General features: G+C 45.4%; 1 protein-coding gene across 1 annotated transcript; it reads right to left on the reverse strand.

The window, feature by feature from the left end:
* Nucleotides 1–1,762: 1,762 nt before the first annotated feature.
* On the reverse strand, nucleotides 1,763–7,459 carry LOC148832590 (SLAM family member 9-like). Its single transcript, XM_088918126.1, has 4 exons — nucleotides 7,318–7,459; nucleotides 5,038–5,346; nucleotides 3,007–3,270; nucleotides 1,763–1,902 (listed from the first exon to the last, which is right to left on the reverse strand). The coding sequence occupies exons 1-4, from the start codon at nucleotides 7,352–7,354 to the stop codon at nucleotides 1,763–1,765; spliced, it is 750 nt and encodes a 249-aa protein (XP_088774252.1). The 5' UTR covers nucleotides 7,355–7,459.
* Between the last annotated feature and the right edge of the window lie 18,837 nt (nucleotides 7,460–26,296).

Raw genomic sequence — 26,296 nt, forward strand, 5'->3', positions numbered from 1 at the left:
GTATGTATTTGACGCTTTTATTAGCAGACCATTATTGTAATTAAAGGTACGATGAATTGGTTACCGCTGTAATGCGACTATAACAATTGAGTTAAGTTAAGTCTTGTGGGAAATAAGTCACGAATTTCCAAATTAGGTGTCTTTTGGCATCAAAAATAGAATACTAATTTCGTGTGTTTCATACAAGTTTAAAAGCATCATGAAGGATCAAACAAGATCTTCAGAATTTAAATATTTTAATACTTTGGCAGTTTTTCTTCTCATGGCGCCTCACTCGATATTACCCTTGGGGCGATGCATTTACTCCAACCTCTGAAACCCATACGTGCGTGCACGTTGTTCTGGTATTTTATGCTATGGTCCGTTGAATATTTAAAGGCGAGGTAAATCCTGCATGGTATTGTAACGTTTTCGGGTTTGGACTGACAGTGATTCAGACTCTCGTTTGATTGAGAAACGGCGCTTTTATTTTTCGGACGAGTGCCCGGCACAGCAAGCACAACCACAGCGCCCGCGCGCGAGCAGAGAGAGAGAAGAGAGCAAACGCGAGAGTTAGCTACACAGCGATAGGGTGACAATTGGATACAAGTATAAAAAGGGTGCGAAACCAGGGAACTATTTACACGAATCCGGGCGATCTCAGCACTCTGTACACACATTTAACAATTGGTCAGCTGTAATGGTCAGTGGCTCTCCTAGTCCCCGCACTGGCCACCAGTACTCCTTTCCTGCCCTCGCCCAGCCGGGTGCTCTTCGGCCACAGCGCCAGGCGAAGGCGCTACAGTATTTCAAATACAATATTTCGGACGGATTTTGAATCTTGCGTTTTGCGTTGTGTTCAATGTTTTGCAATAAAATATTAACTTCAGAGTAACTCGTAAAACTACTGAACAATCTAAAAGCAGGCATATGAAATCCTTAGAACTGTTCAAGCAACAAGTGAAAATGAGCTCTTGCAGCTTTTCTTTAGCTTCATTATATGAGAGATCTTTGCAGACTAGCTGTCATTTGAACGGGAATTTGCCGACTCTTAGACAGTGACGAGATTATCGCCATATTCAATTCCAAGTCCCGACGACAGCGTCTGGTCTAGAAGACCAAAACCTCACAACAGAGGCAGGCACTGGTTGTTTTTTGTGTGTCCGCCGTGGCACAGTAGCGTTCGGCAGCCTAGGTAATTCTTCCTTAACCTGTGTGTGAGAGAGAGAGATAGTGTGTATATATGAGGTTCCGCTAATTCTGCTGTTTGATTATACACATTGAGGGTTGCATTGTAAATAGGAGGGGTGCCCCTTTGCTGGCAGGACGGTCAGTTAGAGCCCGGGCCACTCAGTTTTGCACAGGCCCACCCAAAAATCAATTCCTGGCTGTGCCCCTGCTAGAAAGTCCTCAAACATAACAGAGCTGATGATGTGACAGATTGATCAACACTCACAGGAAGCATTTAATACAAATCCTTGCTTCTAAAGGGGGTGACACAATTAATTGAAGCATGGGGTGCACTGAATTTTCACACAAAGATATTGAATGCTGGCTGATTTTTTAAAAATTACACATTCTTTAAAATAACATACAAAATAGATTTTTGGGTTATTTGTCAAATGAGGTTAGTTTTATGTACACTTGGTGAAGCTTAGGTGAAGGTCACATACTGTAAGGCTAAATATGTTTCTTGCACTACACTGTAACTGTATCAAATACTTCTTCTTAGAGCACATTGTTACAGTGATATTCCTGGTAAGAAAGACTGACACCTGCCTTGCTAGTTACAATCTGTCAGCCTCTTAAGGATGAGCTCAATCCGAATCACAGCCAGGACTGCGAACACAGTCAGCACTCCGAACACTGACACAGTTACAAAGTGCACAGCTGCTAAAATCACACTCCCACTGCTCCCAGTACCTGTGAAACAGCAGAGAGAGAGAGTAATACACAACACTCCAGTACATTAACACTGCACTGAGAGAGAGGGGTTAATACAGTACAGACACACTGATTGGACACTACAGAACATTAACACTGCACTGAGAGAGAGGTGTTAATACAGTCCAGACACACTGATTGGACACTACAGTACATTAACACTGCACTAAGAGAGAGGGGTTAATACAGTCCAGACACACTGACTGGACACTACAGGACATTAACACTGCACTGAGAGAGAGGGGTTAATACAGTCCAGACACACTGACTGGACACTCCAGTACATTAACACTGCACTGAGAGAGAGGGGTTAATACAGTCCAGACACACTGACTGGACACTACAGGACATTAACACTGCACTGAGAGAGAGGGGTTAATACAGTCCAGACACACTGACTGGACACTACAGTACATTAACACTGCACTGAGAGAGAGGGGTTAATACAGTCCAGACACACTGACTGGACACTACAGGACATTAACACTGCACTGAGAGAGAGGGGTTAATACAGTACAGACACACTGACTGGACACTACAGTACATTAACACTGCACTGAGAGAGAGGGGTTAATACAGTCCAGACACACTGACTGGACACTACAGGACATCATCACTGTATTATTTCAGCTGGGTAGCTGCGTCAGCATGCGTAGGCTGCAAAGGAACAAGTAATAGGTTTATTCCATGCTGAAAAAAAGAAGAAAGAGAACACAACGTTTCGGCCGTGGAGCCTTCTTCAGGTGTGAGAGAGACAGGGCAGTAGGCAAAGGTAAAGTAGTGGGAGAACAAAGGTTGGGAGGGAGGAGGAGTGAGAGGCCTGTCTCTCTCACACCTGAAGAAGGCTCCACGGCCGAAACGTTGTGTTCTCTTTCTTCTTTTTTTCAGCATGGAATAAACCTATTACTTGTTCCATCACTGTATTATACTGCATTTCTCCACAATCAGGAGCTGAGTTTGTAGAAGACCTTTGGCCACAAAAGCTACAGTACTGCTTAATGGAGTCCAGTAGTAGCAGCTGTTTCTGTCCCTCTCCAGTAGATCCTGTATCTTACCACTGTGGAAAGAACCACAGTATCTTACCAAAGCAGTGCTCCTCAGGTCTGACTGGGAGTGTCTCATTGCTGACTGGGTTAGAGGCCACACAGCTGTAGGAGTGAGAGAGTCCTTCTGTCTCCAGAGGGAGAGTCAGGGGGATGTTGAGATCAGGGTTGCTGGTGTGGGACAGTGTCTCTCCCTCTCTCTGCCAGGACAGGGTCACCTCTCTCCCGTTACTCACAGAGCACAGCAGAGAGCAGCTCTCACTGCCCTGGACTTTTGTGAATATGTTAGGTTTGGATACACTTTCTGTAAAGACACAAAATGTAATGAGACTCTTCAACACTGTTAAATTAGCCAGTCAGTTAGGTGCTGCTATAAGGTTTAACTCAAAAGACTAAGTGTTAAAAGTAGAGACGCTTGAAGTGTGATGGAGAGAAGAGGTTAAAAGAGATATAAAGTACAGGAGAACCATTTGTCTTAGTAAATGGATAATAAATAGGGTGAGGGAAGTGAGGGAGCTGAAGTCTGTAAATGTTTCAAAAGAACATTAAGACAAGAGGTAAGGTGTGAACCTAGTTTAAGGATAATATTGGCTTCTGGGGCCTTTCTGGAATAGGAGTCCTATAAATTCTTGTAAAAAGATACAGACAGAAAAATCATGTGACCAGCACAGGTGAAGTGTGAAACTATATGCTCGGAGAGCTGAATATCTAAATTTCATGTTCCCTGGAAGAGTCATTCTCCTTCTTGTCTCTCTGATACAAATAACAGGTAATTTTCTGGCATAAATGTAGTAAATGAAATGACTAGATACACAAGGTCTTCTCTGGATGATCTAGAAATGGCTGAGGGGTCGAGTATACAGAATAAATCTGATCCAGCACAGGGCAGACCCAGAGATGAAAGGGGTTAACACAGTACATTAAATGTGCATTAAGGGGGTTTAACACAGCAGAACAAGTACAGTAAAATTTTGTAGAGATCGCATTTCTCTGTTTATTTCACATTTTAGATGTTAATATTGACCACCAATTGACTCAGTCTCAATGTCACATAGTCAAGTCAATCATATGATTACAGTGTCTTATCAAAGCAGTGCTCCTCAGGTCTGACTGGGAGTTTCTCAGTGCTGACTGGGTTAGAGGCCACACAGCTGTAGGAGTGAGAGAACTGGGCGACACCGGCAGACCTGGCTGCCCAGAGAGGACAGGCTGTGCTCCCACTGCCAGCGGGGAGAAACAGATAAAGAGGTGCACTTCCTACTGCACTGTGACAGATACTCTGGGATTAGAGAATCATTCTTCCCTAAATTCAGAAATCTAATCCCAGAGTTCCCACACCTGCCAGAATCACAACAGGTCCCAATCCTACTGGGAGAGGGAGGAGGGAACTCAGTTGAACTGGCAGCCCAGAATGTGATCTCCTGTCACAGCCTGAGGAACAGTGAGTCCCACTCCCAGTAATGCTCCAGCCGCCTACAGTATATGTCAATATTTTATAATATGTCTTTGTTGTAAATGTCTGTAATATGTTTGTAGATTTTATTTTACTTTTATTTTTTGTTTTGTTTCATGTGAATTTCATTATTTTTATTTGCTTTGGCAACACTGATTGTACCCATCAGTTATGCTAATAAAGCACCTTGAATTGAATTGAAATTGAGCCCTTCTGTCTCCAGAGGGAGAGTCAGGGGGGTGTTGAGATCAGGGTTGCTGGTGTGGTTGAGTGTCTCTCCCTCTCTCTGCCAGGACAGGGTCACCTCTCTCCCGTTACTCACAGAGCACAGCAGAGAGCACCTCTCACTGACCCTGATCACTTTGGACACCTGAGGTTTAGACACTCTGTCTGTAGAGACACAAACTGAAATGTAATCTCTATCTGCAGAGAGACTTATGACACATTGGACTTATTGACATACAGTTGCAATAGACACAATATACTGACTGTCCACTGTCAGGTTAAACACTGTGGACACAATAGACACACTGACCGTCCACTGTTTGTCAGGATAAACACTGTGAGAGACAGGCAGTACCCTTCCAGAGTGAATTTAATGCACACAGGGACACTTACTGTACACTGTCAGGTTAAAGGTTGTGGAATTCTTCTGTCCTCCTAGGTTCTGCACTGTATAAACCCCACTGTCACTTGTTTTCAGATCCTTGATTTGAAAGAATCCAGACTTTTCTTCCCAGGTCACCCTGCCTCTGAACTTTGCATCAATGTGATTTATCGTCGCGTTCATCACCCCTGCAACTGTGCGAGGACCACCAATATCTATTTGTTTCAGATCCGCATCCTCTGACACTTGGGCTTCAAATGTGACCAACCTTCCCACAATGCCTTTCAGTTCCTGCTGGAGAGCAGCAGACAGGTGTGCCCCTGTGAGGAGAGAGAAGGTGTGGCCTACTGTTACTTACAATCTGGACAAGCTTTAATAAAGATCACAAACTGATTCTCTGTTATTATTGATATTATTTAATTTTAACTGAAGTTTAAACCCATTTTAATGTACTGGGTTAGTTGTTTAAGATGACTAAGTAATAAGTACTAATCAGATCAAAAACCAGGTCCTGATACCCCCCTGCTGTGTAGCGAAGTATAAAACAATAATTTCACCCCCCTGGCAACCAGGAGGCAGCACCGGCAGGACCAGCAGGCGTGGACTGGTGGGCAGATAGTGGTGCTGGGCGACCTGTAGAGCAGCCTGAGGGCAAGCAGGAGTTGAGCTACTGCTTAACAGGCAGTACTTGCTAGTGTCAGACTGGAACTGTGAAGATGCTGCTGTGGACTGGAAGAGTAGAATGATACAGAAAGTGGAAGAGAGCTGCTGATTGCTGAAATGAGCTACAGTAGGCAAGAATGCATTCAGTATCCGAGCTGGAGTTGAGATGAAAAGAGGGGGACTTTAAGCTACATATGCTGCTAGAAGCTTGGGTGAAAGAAGTTGAAGACCAGTAACTACCAGGTGGACACAAGGCCAGGAAGGGGGGTAGATGGGGACAGACTGATCGCTGTAGCTGCCTGGGCCCCAACACTAGGGACAGCGTGAATGAGGGGGTGTACCAGGAAGCCCTGACCCAGGGTACACTGCCTCTGTGCACTAGATCCTGCAGGGTGGACTGGGAGTTTGCGATCTGTGACTCCCACAGTTGAGAGCCAATAGAAGGACTGGGGAGAGAGGAAGAGACGTTCAACCAAAAACAGAGAGAGATAAGGGGAGGGAAGAGATTGGAGTGGGCGAGAGCAGGAAGAGAGGAGGGTGAAAACTGCCCTGGAGACAGGTGCCACAGTACTTGGAGATTCTAGGAGACTTGCTGACATCAGGAGACGTGAAAGAGAAATGCAGACGGATGAGGTGGAGAGCACAGAGCCACTCGTTTTGAGTGGAGTGTTGAAGTTGAAGAGGAGAGAACGACTCCGGTCCTGGATGAACATGATGAATGTATAGTCCCAGCAATGATGAATGTAAGACACTTCTATCAGAGAGGAATTAAGAGGCAGAGTGCTGAAGACCCTATTTAGCGGAGTCCAGTCTGGTAGAGCCGGGCACGTAAGGCCAAAAATAAAAATAAAACTTGTGAAAAAGGAACAGCCTGCCCCAGTGGTACTGCACAGCGGGACGGGTGAAAAAAGAAAAAGAACACCTTACGCAGATGCAAATCCCCTCTGGGACTGTTGGTGTAAAACTCCCCCTTCCAGGAGTGGCCCTGCTCGTCCCTTCGGGGGGTATCCAGTGTGCCTCTATAGGACCCATTCTACCAGGGCTCCGCCTCCACACTGGACACACCCCCCACGCAATGCCACAATTGTTTCTTTTTTTATTTATATTTCCATTGAACAGTTGTTAATAGGTTTGTGTTTTTCTGCATTATTACTTTATTTTTTAAGAAATTTGTATTTATTCCAAAAGTGATACAAAATGTATTCCAAAAGATACAAAATAAAACTTACAATACAGCATACACTACATCCCATGCAATACAACACAAAATGAGGAATATAACACCAAAGAGAACACAACAAAACCTAGCATGCAGACCACAGAATACAACCCAAAATAGAGAATATGACACAAAATACTAATCCCTGGTGAACTGTGGATCAATGTTATTTCCATAGAATAAAAACAGCCAAGTGTGTGATTAAACAGCACAGTGTGCAGTGAGAAGTATGTAGTGTGTACATACTTCTAATACAGATACTGCCCATAAATAAGTGCTTCATTAAAGTGTTCCTATGCTTATAAGTAAAAGAAACTGTGAAATATGTTAGTACTGTAACAGGTGTTCATGCTGCAGTAGTTAAGCAGGTGATAGTTTAGACACAGGTAGAGGCTGTACTGTGACTTACCCAGCAGGACCAGTAAGGAAAAATCCAGACAGATCATCTCTTCAGCTCAACAGTTATTCTTCACTGGGAGAGGAGAGGGAGGTAGTCTGAACATGCTGTACTGATGTACTGACACTGCACACTGTGCTAACACACTGACATTGTAAACTCTACGGACATGACACTACTCACTGGTCTGACTCACAAAGAGTCTCTTCCTATCATTGTGAACACTGCACTGACACTCTGATACTGACACGCTGCTTCCCCTCTGCTGTATATTAACACAATGCCTGTGTGCCTCTGTAAATTTCTAGATTAAATCCAGAAATTCACTTTAAGTAGGAGCTCCATCTGGTGCACAATTAAAGCTCCTACATCAGTCTTTGCCTCCTTTCACTATGACTGTTTCAAAACAGTATAAATGAGACCTGTGTCAGGTATTTACTAGTGTTTCCCAGCTGTGTTTCAATGCTGTACTAATACAGACCCTACATGACTCTGATGAGACCAATGTCAGGTATTTGCTAGTGTCTCCGAGCTGTGTTTCAGTAATTTATCTATACACATACAACTGTCTACATAAAAACACAAACACATACTTACAGTAAATACACTTAGAGAGTGACCTGCAAAAATATTCTGACCCTTGCACTTTTCTTAAGGACAGATGACTCTAGGTAGTATCTGGTTGGTTCTTTACGCCTTGTTTTAAACTAATCATCAACTTCATAGTGTCCAATGGGATACCCAATGATTTCGTCCCTTCCTGGCATTATTACTTGAATTTATTTGTATATATCTTTCAGAAATCCTTCTCTTTTCACATTTGAGCATGTCCATTGAACTAAGAAAGAGGGCAAGAAATGTTTCAGATTTTACCTCATCCATGCTTTGTCTTCAATCAAACACAAAAAGAAGAAAAGAAAATTTCTTACCATTTTCACAACCATAGATTCTCAGATAGGCATCTCTTCACTAATTGTCTCCAGATTGCTGCTTTGTGGACTTGAACAAGAGCCTTCAGTTCCTCATAACCATCTTACTGTTTCCTCACCATCAGCTCTTTCATTGCTCCAGCTTCTCACTTTCAACCAGCTACATAACCAGACCTGTTTCTTGTGCTCCTTCATTAAGGATCCTGATTTGTTCCTGCTGTTCCTCAGCTCAGTGATACTTTACCCTGATGACCATCTTTCTAAGTTTCTCCTTCAGGTTCTGGCATTGGAGAACACCATCTGTGCTGTAGCTCCCACGGTGTTCCCTACATCTCCAATTACTACTGTTCCTGCCATCAAAGTCAACACTCTAGCTGAGCTAGTTGACTCTCCATTATCCCATTTCCTTCAGAAGCAAAACACCAAATAAAGTCTCTTTCTCTTTGTTTTCTAACAAACAAATCTCGTATGATCCTGCCACTTTGAGATCCCCATCTACTGAAAGGACCTTTTTGCTGCTCATGTTGCTCCCTCCCTACCTTTTCTCTTTGTGTCTGTGTCTACTTCTCTTAACATTCCCTCTTCTTAGAAACAGTCTGAACTACAGTACTTTTTCTACTTATTATTTTATCTCTTCTTGTGCTTATGCTTATTCTTTAACATCATCTCAGCTCTCCAACCAAATGACTACTTCAGTGCCTTCAGACCTGGTTTTCCCCATTTCAGCTATGCTGCTCCTGAAACCACCTCCTTGGCCCCAGGTCTATCCAGCATCCTACTGTAAGCTCTGCCAGCAGGTGTACTTCGACCTTCTTACTATAATTTGTCTTCCTCTACTTCTGCTCCATGCCTTGTGTCCAACACTGCCCAAAGACAACAACTTTGGTGTGTTTAACCTTGGATTTGATCCCTGTCAGCTCCTGCTACTTGCCATGCTGCCTCCTTAGCCCGGGGTCTACCCAGTAACCTACCCTCAACTCAGCCAGCAGGAGTCCCACAAATTTCTATCTCAAATTTAATACCTGCACAATAGCTAGTCAACAAATTCAATAGAACAAGTAAAGGTTTATTCCATGCTGAGAAGAGAATAAAAGAAACACGTTTTGGCTGTGGAGCCTTCTTTACCTTTCTTTTCTTCTCTTTTCAGCGTTGAATAAACCTTTACTTGTTCCTTTGTAGCCTATGTATGCAGATGCATGCTCTATTGAGGACCAAATCAAACCTGCCCTCGACGGAACTACGGTTCCTCTGCGCTGTCCCCCGAATAAGCTTTCTGTGGAGGATCACTTGCGTTCTGTGTTCCTACGGTGGGGTCATGACTCCCAGTTTCCGGGTCATCCCGGTGTCAGACGCAATCTGGACCTCCTGGCCAGGGACTTCTGGTGGCCTTCCATGAGAGCTGATGTTGCCGATTATGTTCGGGCATGCCCGATCTGTGTCAGGACCAAGACTCCACGTGCTAGGAAAGCTGGCCTTTTTCACCCCCTTCTGATCCCACACCCCTCTTGGTCCCATATAGCTGTTGATTTCATTACAGATCTTTCTAACAGTCAGGGGCATACGGTAATCATGGTGGTCTCCGATTGATTTTCCAAAGCAGCCCATTTTGTCCCCCTCCCAGCACTGCCCACAGCCCAGGAAATGGCAACACTGTTTGTGCAGCAGGTTTTTAGGATACATGGTCTGCCCAGGGATGTAGTCTCCAACAGGGGCCCACAATTTGTCTCTGCCTTTTTGAAAGCCTTTTGTCAAGCTCTTGGGACCCATGTATCTTTCACTTTGGGATATCATCCTGAGGCCAATGGTCAGGTCAAAAGGACTAACCAAAGCCTCCTTACCTTCCTGAGAACCTTCACCTCCACTTCACGGGATAACTGGTCATCTCTGCTTCCCTGGGCAGAGTATGCCCACAACTCCCTTACCTCCTCCTCCACAGGTCTCTCTCCCTTCCACTGTTCATTAGGATATCAACCCACTCTCATCACTGACACCCCTCCAGATATGTCTTTAACTTCGGTGCGACAATATATTTCCAAGCTGAGGAGGACCTGGAGAATGGCTAGGACAGTTCTCACCAAGTTGTCCCAGCTCCAGGCCAAATTCGCTAACTGGCATCACAGACCAGCCCCCTGTTTTCTGAGAGGACAATTCGTCTGGTTATCCACTAGGAACCAACCTCTACGCCAGCCTTCCCAAGAAGCTCGGTCCTAGGTACAGTACATTGGTCCCTTCCGGATTCTCTCTTGGATCACTCGGATCTCGGATCACTTTTCATCTCGTGCTTCCCCCTACCTTCAGAATCCACCTGCCTTTCCACGTCTCCCTCCTGAGACCCTTCCACCGCTCTCCCCTTGTGGATCTCAAACATCGCCCACCACCCCCGCATCTTATTCGGGGCACCCGGCGTATACTGTCCACAAGATCCTCAACTCCAGATGGCACCGTGGTACCCTTCAGTATCTAGCCGACTGGGAAGGTTATGGCCCCGAAGAGAGATCTTGGGTTCCGGAGAAGGATATTTTGGACCCTACGCTAATCAGCAATTTTCACAGGGACTATCCCGATCAGCTGAAATGGAAAAGTAGTGGAAGATATGTTAACTGTATATTTGAGGGACGGGTGGAAGTTGATGAAGTGATGCAGAAAGTGCTCTAGCTGGTCGTTAGAGCATGTGGCAGCACTCACACAGTCATCAATGTATCGCTTGTAGAGGTCAGGGACAAAGCCAGTGTAGGAAGCGAAGAAGCGTTCTTCTACCCAGCCGACAAAAATATTGGCATAGCTGGGTCCCATTTTGGTGCCCATGGCGATTCCACTAACCTGTGTGAAAAATTCAGTGTGAGAACCAATTCTGCAAGGCTTACCAGGGTGTGGGTGGGTGGATCAAGCACTGTGCGTTTGTCCAGCGTGTGCTTGAGGGCTGTAAGATCGTCATTATGGGGAATGATGGTGTAAAGAGATGTGATGTCCATGGTAAAAATGTAGATTTCAGGGCCCTGAAATTGGAAATCATTAAAAAGTTGGACCACGTGGTTGGTATCCTTGATGTATGAGTGAAGACCTTCAACCAGCGGTCTCATAAGGCTTATCATTATGTATACCTGCAGTATGTAACTTCTTCAAACTTGACAGCAAAGTATTTTTTAAGAAAATGATATAGAGAAGTGAAAAACTGACATTTCTGAGGGGATGTTGGAGTTGATTCCCCAGATTTTCAATACAACTCAGGTCAGGGCTCTGACTGGGCCTCTTGAGGACATTTACCTTTTTGTTCCCTTATTTATCCAGTTTTCCTTCAGTCCTGACAAGTCCAGCCCCAGTCCCAGCTGCAAAGAAACACCCCCATAACAGAATGCAGCCTCCACCATGCTTTACTGCAGGGATGGTGCTCTGTGGGTGAGGAGCTGTACTGAGTTTTTTCTAAATGGGATGTTTTGCATTGAGCACCAAAAGACCATAAAAACACAGGGCTTCAGAACCTCCACAGGGCTACTTGGCACACCTCACACATGACTCAATCTCGGCTTTTTGGAGCTGTGGCTTTCTTCCTGCCCGTACAGCTCAGGCTTGTGCAGGGCCTGGGATAGTGTTATGACATGTACACTGTCACGAACCGCATTCCTACTTGCACCTCTTGCTGCCAACACCCGCGCACTAATTAATCAATTGTCACTTCTCACACTCTTCTCTATTTATATCCTCTCACTCCACTCAGTCCCTGCTCACTATTGATAATAACCTTTGGCTTTCTCTTGTGCACGTTTAATACTCTCGACCTGATTTCTGGCTATCCGACCTTGTTTTTTCTCTGGCTTCGACTTCGTCTTGCGTTTTGGATTCGGATACTCTCGACCTGACTCTTCTGATATCCGACCTAGCCTTCCAGCCTCGACCACGACTTCTGCCTTTCGCCCTTGGGATTTGGATGCCACACACTAGCCTCCTACAGTCTCAGTGCAGCATAGGGTCCAACCTGGTACTCCTAAACGTCACTCTTGACATACACACTGACCAGTCTTCCATATAAAGCCCTGAAGACCTTCAAAGTTGCCACTGGATTCATGGTAGCCTCTCTGATCAGTCTTCTTCGTCTGTCATCTATTTTAGAGGGACAATCTGCTCTCAGCTGAGTTGTGGTGGTGCCATATGCCTTGGTTTCTTAATGGTTGTCTTGACTGTGTTCCAGAGTATATTTAAGGCCTTTGAAATCTTTTTATATCCATCTCCTGCTCTTTGTCTTTCAACAAATTTATCTCGGAGATCTGTTGATATCTCCTTTGAGGAAGATTTGCCCATAGTTGACTATTTACTTTGAGATGCAGTACCCAGCAGACCTACAGGACCTACAGAGACAGCTAATTTTATTCTGAAATTATCAGAAACACAAGTGGAGGGTAATTAGCTTGTTGTGTGATTTGGAAGGCAATTGGCTACACCAGAGCTAATTTACAACTGATATTACTAAGGGGTGTGGATACATATCCAACCCATTTTTGTACATTTTGTTTGTAGTTACTTTTCAGAATGGCTGAGCATCTGGTTTTCACTTGGAGGTTGTGTGACACAATGTGTAAATGAAGAGAAATAAGTTATGATTCAGTGTGTCTTTATTTCCGACTATTAGGCCACAAAATGTGTTACTTTGGAAATGTACTATACTGTAGGTACTGTACACAATCCACAAGGCTTCTGGAGCACAGTTCTCCGGACAGACGAATCAAAGGTATAACTCTTTGTCCTCAACGAGAAACGTTATTGTGGTAACGTTCAATCAGCACACGTAAATAAACTTTAACACTTTTTACTGTAATTTAACTAACAGTTCGCAAGTTCTCAGCCAGCAGCACAGTCTACTTCCTTACACTCACTTCACTAGCAAGTTTCTCACACCTGAAGAAGGCTCCACGGCCGAAACGTTGTGTTTTCTTTCTTCTCTTTTCAGCATGGAATAAACCTATTACTTGTTCCTTTGCAGCCTACGCATGCTGACGCAGCTACCCAGCTGAACTAATGATATTAATGTTGTGACTTGTGACTAGTGATTAACTAGACACTTTATAAGATACTTAATTATTAAAAGAGGAATAAAGCACAATTGGCTTTTAAGCAAGAAACCCATTTAAATTCTTTAGAATAATAATACATTTAGATTTATGGAACTTGTGTTCAGCAAAGTTTTTCAATATTTATGGCCCTAATTTAAATGACCCTGTATTTTCTACAGAAACAGATGTCAGACTCATGTTTTAAAAACACCTCTATAATTCTTGGAGAAAATTTTAATGTGATTATAAACCCCACTATAGATAAAACAGAGGTATACTCAGCCTTCAGAAGCTGCTCTAGCACTTCATAAGTTGATTAATACATATAACATATCAGATGTATGGAAAACCCTCCATCCTAAGAGAGAGACTGTACTTTTTTCTCTTATAGACATAAATCCTTTGCTAGATTAGATTATTTCTTTATTAAACATGATATTGTCACGAAGCATTTTTTCAGGACCCTATGCAGACAGCACAATCCAAAGAGGAGTGAGAAAACACAGGAAAAAAGGCTAGGATAGGGGCTGGAAGGAAAACAGGGGGCATGTCCAAGGTGTGCTGGTGTTCAGGAGGGTGTGTCTGAGGCAAACTAGTCCAAGGGAGTCCGTAAGAATATCCAGAGTGAAGCCAAAGTCCAAAGCCTGGTGATCCATCCTGACAAAGACAAACGGAATTAAAAGCCGGAGCAGGATCCGGCGAATAAAAGGGAATAAAAGGGGAATAAAAGGGGGGTAACGGGACCAGACGCTCCCAGTCCTGGACTCAAAAGGTCAGGACGCCGTTATGAAGCCTCTGCCATCGAGTCGCTCCTGGACTTGAGAATAGGCGGGCTTCCGGGCGTCCATCTTCCAAAGCTGAGTCCGGTTTGGCAGGAACATCTGGCTTTTATAGCACTGGGGGCTGGAACCAGAGGCAGGTGCGGGAGTGAGTATAAAACAAGGAAGGGCTGGAGCGTCCTTAAGAGGAGGGGTTAACGATCGTGACAGATATCTTACATTGTACAAAGAACTGTATTATTCGCCCTATCATTATCTCAGATCATAGCCCATCACAATTAAAATTCATTTTACCTGGCACATAAATCATGAAATGTAATCATGTAGGGGTTTTACCCCAGCATCCTGGCCAAATTTCCCATTGGCCCTTACCAATCATGTCCTTCTAATAATCCTCCTCTATGAATTGGCTTCATCACTCTGGTCTGCTGATAGTGTGGTGATGGTGTGATAGTGTGTGATGAGTGTATTGTCTCATCATCCAGGTGGGGCTACACATTGGTGGTGTTTATAAGGAATTATTATTATTATTAACTCATTGTTAGAGAACAAATGTATTAAAAACAATTAAATGAGTACATTCAAAACTTCATGGAGGTCAACTCAAGCTCTATCTTCATGAAAGCACTGAGATGCTGAAGTGTTGTCTGAGGAGAGAATGTATTAGATTAGCCAGTTACTGTAAAAAGCAAAGAGAAATAGAGGAATCTGTTCTGCTGTTACAAATTAAAGTCTAAATGTTGGTGGCCAGGTTGAAAAAACATCTAACATGCAATAATATTGGCAATATTAAGAAGGTGCATGGGTTGATCACCAAAGAGAAGAAATAAATTCAACTTTTTTTAAGTTTTTATAAAAAAAGATATACATATAAAGTCTCAAGTACTTCAGGTGATATTTAGATCTTCCTGGCTCATGCAGATCTTCCAAAACTTTAAGCACAAAAAAATAATATTCTTAAAGAAGAGAACGTCGCCTTAATAGAGATTAGGAAAAAAATGCACCTCATAAATCATCTGGATCAGATGGCTTCCGCTGAGTTTTATCAAACCTTCCAACCATAGCTGATGTAGTCCATTCCTGATGTAGACATTTAATAATATATGGTCAACAGGTACTCACTCTTTATTATCTAGGTAATCGATAAAAACATTAATACACAACACTTGCAAAGATCACTTGTTATGTGGCAGTTCAATTAGATGTATAAATGTGGACAACAACATTCTGGCTCAGATACTGACTGTTACAACACGGCTGGATACAGTCTTAGAACAATAGATTACTGGCTGGCAAGGCTTAGATAGCGCTAGCCAGTCAATAATGAAAGAAAAAGGTAAAAAATGTGACAGTCTGTAGAGAAGCCGGCTGTCTGCATCTGAGGTGAACAAAGAAGAGGCTGGCATTGTGAAGCACCAGTCTCACCTCAGCCCTTCAATCAGAATCAGGGAATTTATGCTCTTGGGGTGTCGCTTTCTTAACATTGGAATGGATTCCTACTGCCAGGCTCCTCGACAAAAGGGAGACTGAATGGTAGACAAGTGGACAGCCCTCCTGAGTAGGCTGAGGTGCAGCCAGGTGGACTGACAGGCTGACGCAGAGAGAATTTAAGAGAATAAATAATGTAGAAATGCTGGCCAGCAGAACAAGGATTGCCCCGGCCAGTCAGCAAGGGAAAAGAATAAGTGAGGCACATGGGTCTGGGGGAAAACCAGCCACCAGAGATCACAGCTGTGCTTTGCCCCTCACTGACAGGGGGGTCTCATAGAATACCGGCAAGGCAGGAAACCCCCACTCAGTAGTCCAGTTGGAGAGCCAATGAGTTGATATCTTAAGGCGCACACCCTAATTGGGGGGGTCTCCCCTGAGACCCGGCCATTTGTGTGCTGTCAGCTTGGTCTCCCAAGATTCTCACTCTGACGTGTGGGAAACGCTCAGGTGCAAATGGAATCGAATAGTCAGAGGCCCTTTAGATCAACCAGGTGAGACATCTGCTAGGCGTGGGCGACAAGGTAACCCTTTCTGAGTCCCCACTCATCTCCCGGAGCCCCAGGTCGACACAACAGTGGTGGGCCTCATTAGCAACAACAACGAGTCATCAAACAGAGAGGAGGTGGAGCAACTAGTGGACTGGTGCACAAACAACAACCTATCTCTCAATGTAAACAAAACAAAAGAGATAATCATTGACTGTAGAAGGTCCCATGCTGATCACTCCCCACTGTACATCAACGGCTCCCCTGTGGAGACAGTTAGAAGCACCAAGTTTCTTGGTGCACACATTACAGATGACCTCACTTGGTCCTTCAATACCACTTCTCTAGCCAAGAAAGAACAGTAGCGTCTCTATTTCCTGTGGCGACTGAGGAGGGCAAACCTTCCCTCACCCATTCTTCCCATTCTCTACAGAAGCACCATTGAGAGCACCTTGACCAGCTGGATCACTGTTTGGTTTGGGAATTGCAACGCTTCAGACCACAAGACCCTGCAACGAATTGTGGAAGCAGCTAAAAAGATCATTGGAGCCTCCCTCCCTTCCATTTCTGTCACCTATCACAAACGCTGCTTACACAGGGCCTCCAGTATAGTAGATAACCCCTCCCACCCCTCCCATAACCTCTTTGCCCTCCTACCATCTGGGAGAAGATATCCCAATGTACGGGCCAGCTCCACCAGTCTCTGAAACAGCTTCTTCCCACACGCTGTCAGGCTCCTCAACACCCTGGAATCTACTTGCACCCACTACAATTCCAGAAACAGGGTTTAAATCCTCCCAGTGTGTTGTGTAGATTGTATTATGTATTGCCTTGTAATTTGCAATACCTGCACTTTGCACTATGTGTATCCTGTGTACAATGTCTATGTCAGTGTCCTGTCAGTCCTGTCTGTATTTGCAGCGTGGACCAGGAGGAACGATATTTTGTTCCACCCTATAATTGTACATGGCTGGAATGACAAATAAACGTGAACTTGAACATAACTGAGGGGGAGACTAACTCTCAACAGGCTAACAGGTGTTGCTCACTCTGCCACGGAGCAGATTCCTAATGCCTGGCTCCCCAGGAAGGAAGGGGAGGGCTCCGCTGGGGTGCTGGAAGTTGGCTACAAAAGGAAAAACTAGAAAAAAAAGAAAAAATGACCCAGACAGCCCAAGTAAAGAGGGTAAGAAAAAGTAAAGAGCCCTGAAGTACTGGAGAAGGGCTGCCCTGAAGAGAAACCAGAAAGGTGGTAGGGATAAGGGCAGTTGAGGAGGACACCAGTGAACAGAACTTTCTACAGGACAGGAAAAGGGCTGCTAGTCTAAGGGAAGAGGCCTACACAGATAGAGCTTTGGGGTCTTGGGTGACTGACACTGCCCCTGAAGAGAGTCCAATCATCAACGGAGAAGGGTGAGGCCAGGATCCACCATGAAGACTGGAGTGTGGAGCACTTGGAACTGGAGTGAAGACTTGGAACTGGAACCACCGTGCAGGGGAAAGACCTGAAACTGGAAAAGGACCTGAAGCAAGTTGTCCATGCAAGGCATCCTTCAAATGTCAGAGAGCTGAAGGCGTTCTGTAGGGAGGAAAAAGGGTGCAAAACCAATGTGAGAAACCGATCAACAGTTACAGGAAATGTGTAATTTCAGTCATTGCAGCTCAAGGTAAGTTGCTGTTCGCCAGTAACTGAATCTTCATATACTTTGCTACACATGAATATTGAATATTGCATCATTTAAGGATAAATTAATGATGAAAGAGTATAATTTTTGTGTTGTTTCATCAGGTTAACTTTATCTATTAGATTTAGCTTTATTTTTTAATACATTACAAAACATATTTGTTTTGGTATTAAACTTTAAATCTTGATTTTTAAACTGTAAATATTGAATGTTCCTTACTCCTTAGGATTCATACTTTTGGTCAAGTAAGGTTTCATTAAGAGGTTTGAAAGTCCCATGGTGATAGTTACAGGTAGATTATTACATATTGCTCAGAAGTATAAAAATGAAACAGAAGAGTGAAACAAGGTTTATGGATAAATGAGGATAAACCTTTCCCAATGTGATGAAAAAGTTAAAGTGTGAAGAAAGATAGGAACTTTAGACACTCCCAGGAATACCACCTCATCTGTGAAGCATGGTGGAGGTTATGTCATCGTCTGGCTTGGTCATGTATGGCCACCTCTGGAACTGGCTCACACAGCTTTACTGATGATGTAACTAATGTTGATGGCAGCAGAAATGTTTTATCTACAGTACCTAGGTAGAAAATAGTTCTTCCATCTACTTATTGGGAGGTATAAATATGTATGCAATTCAAGTTCAAGTTCATTTGTCATTCCAGCCATATACAAGTATACAGAGGAGCAAGATATCGTTCTCCAGGTCTACAGTGTGAATACAGACACTGACAAGACAATGCTATAGACAATGAAGACATAGACATTTCTGACTGGGTACAGGGTGCATAAAGTACAATGTGCACAGGGCAATTTACTTTACAGGATTGTGCAAAGAATTGTGCAAAGAATACATCAGACAGTGTGCCTGACATTAGGCAAAAAAGAACTAGGTTTATAGATGGAGTAGGTGTAGTAGGTACCAGGGTGTTGAGGAGCCTGACAGCCTGTGGAAAAATGCTGTTATGGAGTCTGGTGGAGCTGGCCCATATACTGTGATACCCTTTACCAGATGGTAGAAGGGCAAAGAGGTTGCAGGAGGGGTGGGAGGGATCATCCACAATCCTGGAGGCTTTGTGTGTGCAGTGTTTATGGTAGATGTCCTGAATGGATGGAAGGGTGGCTCCAATGATGGACTTCCTGCCATATTGACAATTCGTTGCAGGGACTTGCGGTCTGAGACCTTACATTTCCCAAACCAAACAATGATGCAGTTTGTCAAGATGCTCTCGATGGTACCTCTATAGAATGTGGATAGTATTGGGGGGGAAGGTTTGCCTTTCTCAGTTGCCGCAGGAAGTGGAGATGTTGTTGTGGTTTTTTAGTCAGGGAGGTGGTCCAGGTGAGGTCATCTGTGATATGCACACCAAGAAACATACTGTAGTACTTCTAGCTGGTTCCACAGAGAAGCCGTTGATGTACAGTGGGGAGTGATCAGTGCGGGCCCTCCTGAAGTCAGTTATCATCTCTTTAGTCTTATTGACACTCAGAGACAGATTGTTGTTTAAGCACCAGTCATGCTTGGAGGGGGAGGACGGGGTTGAGCTCTAGAAAGTGGAGATCTATGGTAGGGTTTAAGGAGTGAAACATGAAAAGGGGGGTGAATACGGAGTGTGAGAGAAAGGGAGAGGCGATAGGAGACAGGTTTGATTTGGGAGAACACCCGGAAGGGACCAATGAACCAGGGGCACAGCTTATGGGAAGGTTGTCGCAACGGGATGTTTTGAGTAAACAACAAGACAAACGGTCCCCGTCTGAGTCTGGGAAAAGGTCTCCTGCGGCGATCAGCAGGGGTCTTGCAATGGCAAGAGGTCTTCTGGAGAGTAAGTTGAGCCTTTCTCCACAGTTTCTGGAGAGAAAAAATGTATTGTTGCACTGAAGGGATATCAACTTCAGTGGTAGTGCTGGGAATGAGGGAGGACTGATACCCAAGGGAACAGAGGAAAGGAGACATGCTCATAGCTGACGAGTATAGGGGGTTACAGGAGTATTCCGCCCAGGGGAGAAGCGAAGATTAATTATCCTGGCAAGTTGACACATATGCCCGTAGATAGGTCAGAAGATCCTGATTCACTATCTTGACCTGTCTATTGATCTCTGGATGATATCTTGAGGTGAGTGAAATGGAGGTTCCTAGAACCCTGCAGAAAGCTTTCCAAAAACGAGGTATAAACTGAAGGCCCCTGTCTGACACGATGATTTTCAGAATGGCATGTATTCTGAAAACATGCTGGATGAAAAGTTCAGCCATTTCCCAGGTGGAAGGTACAGTGGGAATCGGAATAAAATGGGCGGCCTGTCAATAATCACCATAGTAACAGCGTTGTGCTGACTCCTGGGAAGATCTGTAAGAAAATCCACCGAGAGATGTGACCATAGTCGTTCAGGTGTAGGGAGAGGTTGAAGGAGATCTGCCTTCTGTTGATGGGAAGACTTGACCCTGGCACAAGTGGGGCAGGCTTTAACATAATCGGTGATATCTGGCTTGATCAAGAGCCACCAAAAGTCCTGAGAAATCAGATCCAAAGTACGTCCTGTGCCATTAGTGCTTCAAATCGCGCATAAACGTCTTTCAGCACATCCAGAAGGGAGGCATCTCTGTCACTGGTGCGTGGAGTAGTCCTTTAGTCAGTAATGGCCTGGATAATGAGCTGCATGTCTCTGATGTAAATCTTTCTTGCGTAATTGTGCTTTGCCTCCCTGATGGCACGAGACAGGTTGGCCCTCGCAGCCCTGAGGGCTTCCTTCTCATCTGATCTAAATGATGCATTGCAAGTTCTTAGCAGTGCGCGGACCTCTGCAGTCAGCCATGGCTTCTGGATGGCCCATGTGATAGTAGATTTAGAGACTGTGACATCATCTTCTTCGGCACTGGTATAATCATGGTGGTCTTACATACAGGGATGACCACCTGTGTGGACCTATATGGACCTAGACCATAGGACTAGACATAGACCTAGGTCGCGTGCTCAAGGAATTTGCAGCACAGTTAGCTGATGTTTTTACAGACATCATGCAAGAGGTGTTAGTGGGGGCCAGCCGGGAGCACTCACCCTGTGGTCCATATGGGTCCTAATGCCCCAGTGTAGTGACAGGGACACTATACTGTAAACAGGCGCCATCCTTTGGATGAGACATAAAACCAAGGTCCTGACTCTGTGGACATTAAAAATCCCAGGGAGTAGGGGTGTAACCCCGGCGTCCTGGCCAATTTTCCCCCTGGCCTTTACCAATCATGGCCTCCTAATAATCCCCCTCTATGAATTGGCTTCATTACTTTGCTCTCCTCCCCCCGGAGAGCTGATGTGTGGTGAGCGTTCTGGTGCACTATGGCTGCCGTCGCATCATCCAGGTGGGGCTGCACACTGGTGGTGGTGGAGGGGATCCCCATTACCTGTAAAACGCTTTGGGTGTCCAGAAAAGCACTGTATAAGTGTAAGCAATTATTAACTATTATTATTATCTATGCACTTGCTGATGTAGCTAGACACAGTTGCTGCATACTCCTCTAGACTGATATAGTTTTCATAGATAGTGGCCTCCCTGACCATATTCCAGTCTGTGTGCTCAAAGCAGTCCTGTAATGCTGAAGTGGCTCCCTCTGGCCATACCCTAATCTGTTTCAGAACCGGTCTGGCATGTTTGAGCAGTGGTGTATGCTGGAATAAGCATCACAGAAATGTGGTCAGAGTAGCCCCCAGGTGGGAGTGGGGGGCAGCCTTGTATGCATCGTGGATTTTTGTATAAGCTAAGTCCAGTATGTTTGCCCCTCTGGTTGCAAAGTTAACATATTGGTAGAATTTAGGGAGGACTGTCTTAAGATCCGCGTGGTTGAAATCGCCGGCAACAATAGCACAGCCGTCAGGGTGAGCAGTTTGTAGATTGCTGATGGACCCGTAAACGACAACGCAGTGCCTCTTTTGAGTCAGCACCGGGTGGGATGTACACAGCAACAATCAGAACAGTAGTAAACTCTCCTGGTAAATAAAAGGGCCGACACTTCACCGTCATAAATTCTACTAGCGATTAACAGAGACTGGAAATGACTGCAGCATCAGTGAACCATGTTCTGTTTATATTGTAGTGTTTCATAGCCGTTCAGGGACGCCAAATATGTAATCATAGTGGCTCTCTGAAGGCACCAGTTCTGTAGGGTTTGGGCATTTACTGTGACAATTATCAATTGTAGCAGTAAATCACAAAGTTGATTCTTTTGATGGCTTTAGAATCCAACCATGCGACATAACTCAAACAACGCACACACGCAGGTACTAATACACGAGGATACATTTATTAATACATAGAATATGCATATAAACCTAACAGATCTTATCGAGAGGGTTATCAGAATACAAAAGGTATATATTCAATCAGTTACGAAGTGTTACACATATCAAGAGGACATACGTTCAGTATATCATTCATTAAGACCGTTTCGTAAATGAACTTGGTTATAACTTCTACATTAGATACTCAAAACAAGTACATAACTCTTAGGAATTAAATTGATATCAACTGGTTGGGATAACAATTGAATTCTCGAGCTGTAATGCATTGAAGTTGAATACTCATCCAATTTCTGGGGATTCAGATCTCCTGCGGGCACAAAGAAACAGTTGCAGGCTGTTGCTGTCCAATCCGCGCTCTCTGGCTCCGTGCCAGGCTGTGCTGTGCGGCTTGCGACGGTGCGCTGCAGATGCTCACTGGCCGGCTAGTTAGTGTTGGCTTTAACTAGCAAAGTTTGTGCACAGGAGAAAAGATGACTGTGGGTCCCAGCAAATCAGGAAGAGGACCGGTTCGTTCCTGATGAAGCGCTAGTTCTGAATAGTGATTCAGCTGTCCACAGTTCCGACCTGTTCACGAGGCCTGCTGCTGGTTACTCTCTGGCAACCTCCACTCTAGACTCTTAGAACAAAGGAAAGTTCTGGCACTCGGACACACTGGCCGTTCCGTGGTTGTCCGGGCTGAGTCTCAGGATGGTCAGGAGGTGCGCTGCGAGAATGTCCTGCCCTTGGGAGCCTTCTGCTCCTGGGCCGTCCTGCCCTGGAATTCTCCTTTGAATTCCCTTTAGAACAGTCCACAGAATCCTCTCCAGAATCTTACTGAATCTCCCAGGCTCTCATTGAATCTGAATCTCCAGGCCTGTGTTGCCTGTTTTTACCTGGAGGAACTTCAGCTTGTTGATTGGCTGAAAGTTCCATGGGCATCAGAGTCCCACGTGGGTTACTCAGCCCTACCAGTCCCTGATTGGTTGATCAAGGTGAGATATGAGTCACTTAGTCCTGACACTTAGTAATGCAGTCCAGATATCCATCCGGCACTCCCTAGACTGATAGGCGCCAGTGGATGACCATTGATCATGATAGCCAGACTTAGCTAAGTGCATCCCCCTTTGGGAGCTGTCCTAGGAAACCTTAAATCACCCTGCACTAATGGTCTCTCTGTGGCTGCACCACAGAGATGAACAGAGAAATGGGGCCTCATTTGGGAAGCTCAGAAACACTTAATTCTGCCTTATTATTAAGCCTCGCCGCTACATATCCCCCCTTTTTGAAGGTCACGAGGTCCTGAGGCGTTGTTGCCTTCAAAACAAAACAGAGTTAAGTGATGTCCCTTGCCATTAGAACATTAATCTTAAATGTCTACATTACTCCTCGAGAATTCATACCGGAACCAGCATTGGATACAAACAGGATGAATAACATCTGGAGTATGTATAAACACGGTAGGAGACATTATCTAAGTCTAGGAATTACACATCAGGAAGCTCACTGTCAATATCTGATACCTCTGTAGTAGATATTTGGGGAGAAGTCACTTCCTTTCTTTTGACATGCTACCTTTGACTCATCTTGATGTGAGAGTACAGCATTCAGAGTACACTGTCAGTCATGATCCAGCTACCCGGCAGTAGTGTTACAATAACACCAGTTCTTGTTCCCAGCCCCCCGATAAACCACAACACCTGTGTTGGGTATCTGCTAGGGTGGTTTGGAGGTTTGTTCCATTAAAGCAAACTCAACTACCTGTACCTCTTCAGGCTTACTGTTTCTTGGATTTCTATCCAATTCCTTAGTGTGGCACCTGAAGGCATCCACGACCTCAAGTTTGGTCTTATATTGTCTGGTTCCAGACCATACAGTATTAAGTTCAAGAGCACTGTGGCCTCCTCGGGAACTTGCAGAAAACTATTTGGTTAGGTAGCTGCATTGTGGTAGCTGTATCATGCCTGTCACAAGTCATGGTGACAGTTAAATGTGGTGTGCTGACCAGCCATTTACTTCCCACCTGCTCTTCATGGGGTTCATTAACCTCCCTCTGCCCATTAGTAGCTTTACACCCTTCATTGGTGAATCGTTTAGACACAGCCAATGGATAGCTTTGGTAGCCATACCCATCTCAAGATTTGGAACCAAATTCAATCTTGGATTGCCTTCTGGGTGAGCTATGAGCGATGGGGTTAATGTCACATACTCCTCTACTGAGAAGAGTGGAATGAGTGGGTTGGGATTTGTGCCGTGGTTAGACTGGCTACAGTGGCACCAAGCTCCCTTAACAGGTCTTGTGTCAACATTCTGGCCTGTTGCACACAAGCATAAACCCACTGTATAACACCAACAATCATGTCCACTGTTTGGGGAATAAGGTTTAACCCTGTTGCATAGGAAGTTGCCTGTAGGGTTTTCCCTAAGCTTTCCAACTTTTGCTGCTGTCGATACAGTCTGTCACTACCCTCTGGCATCTCTGACACCTGCCTTCTTGGGGCAGTCAGGGTGAGAGTGCCAGTAACAAACAAACCTACCAAAAAGAGCAAATGCACAACAGTGGTGGCAGCAATCAGTCCTCCCAAAAGTCTTTTAGGGTGGCTGATCCCAGTCATCTCCTTCTGAGTGACTGTTGCCTTTCTAAGCTGGCACAGCTTGTACATGGTGTCTTTCTCAGTATGCCATGTGGCATCCTGGGCACCAACATCCTGGAAATCTGGGGAGATCTGACGCAGCGGCTGATGCTGCTCCTCCATTTCCAGGGCATCTGCTTTTTCGATTTGTTCATGCCTGTGCTCTAGGAACCCTGCAGGGGGCGGTGCAGCGGTGGAGCATGCCTGACCCTTGGCTGAGTGGTCATCTGGAGCACCTGAGTGATCTGGGATTGTTACCCCATTCTCACTGTTCAGGTCCACCCTGCACACTTCCTGATTGAGGAATCCCTCTATCGGCATGTTTACAATCGTTCGCTGGGCGTGGGTGTAGGACACCTGCTCGCTCCCCCCTTCCCTCGCTAGGGGTTCAGGGAGCTGCCCCAGCACTGGGATAGCTAGTTCACTGTCTTCGAACTCGCTATCACCCACCAGGCCCATGTCAGTGCAGGCGGGGATTCTGATACCCCTCTTTGCGATGTCCTGCACTGGCAGGCGGGTGGCTTGACCATCCAGCTCCAGTCTGGGTGAACCACTGTTGGTCAGACTCAGACTGACAGACTGAGCTGGTGGCTGTAAGAAAACCGGCTCGGCTTTCATTCCCTGTCCCTTCTGGGGGACTGGGTGTGTTGGAAACCCTGCCGTTGAGGCAGGAACAATCAGGTCAGTCTCACTCACTACCTGGTAGTTGTGAGAAATAATGTTACCTGACTGCAGGTTCCCTGGGTCACAGCAGAGGGAATCGGCATCTGGGATCAGGTGTGTCCACAGCGCAGTAGTCTCAGCGTCCAGCTGGACCTCCTGTCTAACCTGTGAATGTTGCACCAGGGGCACCTGGCGGTGGCCCCGTGACAGCTGCTCAAGCAGATCCTCACTAATAGAGGACCTCTCAGGGCTAAGGGTGAGGGCTACATCACCAACCTGCTCTCCTGCCATCTGGATCCCTTCCACCACTGCAGGGTGGTGGTCCTGACCCCTCTTGGGTGCCAGGGTGCACAGGGAAAGCTCCTTTTCATCGCCAGGTGGGGAGATCTGCTCCTCTTTAGGGATGTAAAAGGGGTGTGCTTTACCTGGTGGATCAGGCGGCTGCTTGGAGCACCGCTCCTGTGGCATGGAGGCTGTTGTGACCTTGGCCAGGGCACGACTTCCCTGTATATCTGGGAAACAAGATAATATTTTTATTTCTTGTCCAGAGGGAACAGAAGGAATCTCCGCATAGGCTTCTGTGTTCGGTGGGCACTGTGTGAGCACAGTCTGCCTCTTGGCCCCCCTTTCCTTCTGTACAGAAGGCTTAGGAGCCTTGACCTGTTTCCACACTTTGCCTTTCTGGTGATCCACCAAAGGTTCCACTCTGAGTCGCATGCCCTTTTCTTTTTCAACCCGTTTGAGCTTGCCGTGTGACATCAAACACCTTTCAACCTCAGTGTCAATCAGTGTCTCACTGGGTAAGACATCTCCCATGGCAGCCTTGAGGTAAAAGCTTCGTGCTTTTCCTCTGTGTTTTACTGCCTGCTCTGTGACTTCAGGGGTGGAGTCAGCACTCACTTGGGAGTGGCTGACCTCATCCAGGCAGGAACCCTTCCGCTCAATCAGATAGACTGAGGGAGTGGGAGGGGGCGGGTCTCCGCCTCCTCCAGTGGAGAGTATCAGCTCATTCACGCT

This window comes from Atractosteus spatula, chromosome 6 (genome assembly GCF_055471065.1).
Source record: "Atractosteus spatula isolate fAtrSpa1 chromosome 6, fAtrSpa1.hap1, whole genome shotgun sequence".
Classification (NCBI taxonomy): domain Eukaryota; kingdom Metazoa; phylum Chordata; class Actinopteri; order Semionotiformes; family Lepisosteidae; genus Atractosteus; species Atractosteus spatula.

What these genes read in the sequence shown, in the direction of transcription:
- LOC148832590 (XM_088918126.1), bottom strand. Translation starts at nt 7,354, where the DNA reads ATGATCTGTCTGGATTTTTCCTTACTGGTCCTGCTGG. An exon ending in CTTTAACCTGACAGTGTACA is followed by an intron (nt 3,271 to 5,037) that starts GTAAGTGTCCCT and finishes GTGTCTTTACAG; the next exon opens with AAAGTGTATCCAAACCTAAC. An exon ending in ACCTGAGGAGCACTGCTTTG is followed by an intron (nt 1,903 to 3,006) that starts GTAAGATACTGT and finishes GCTGTTTCACAG; the next exon opens with GTACTGGGAGCAGTGGGAGT.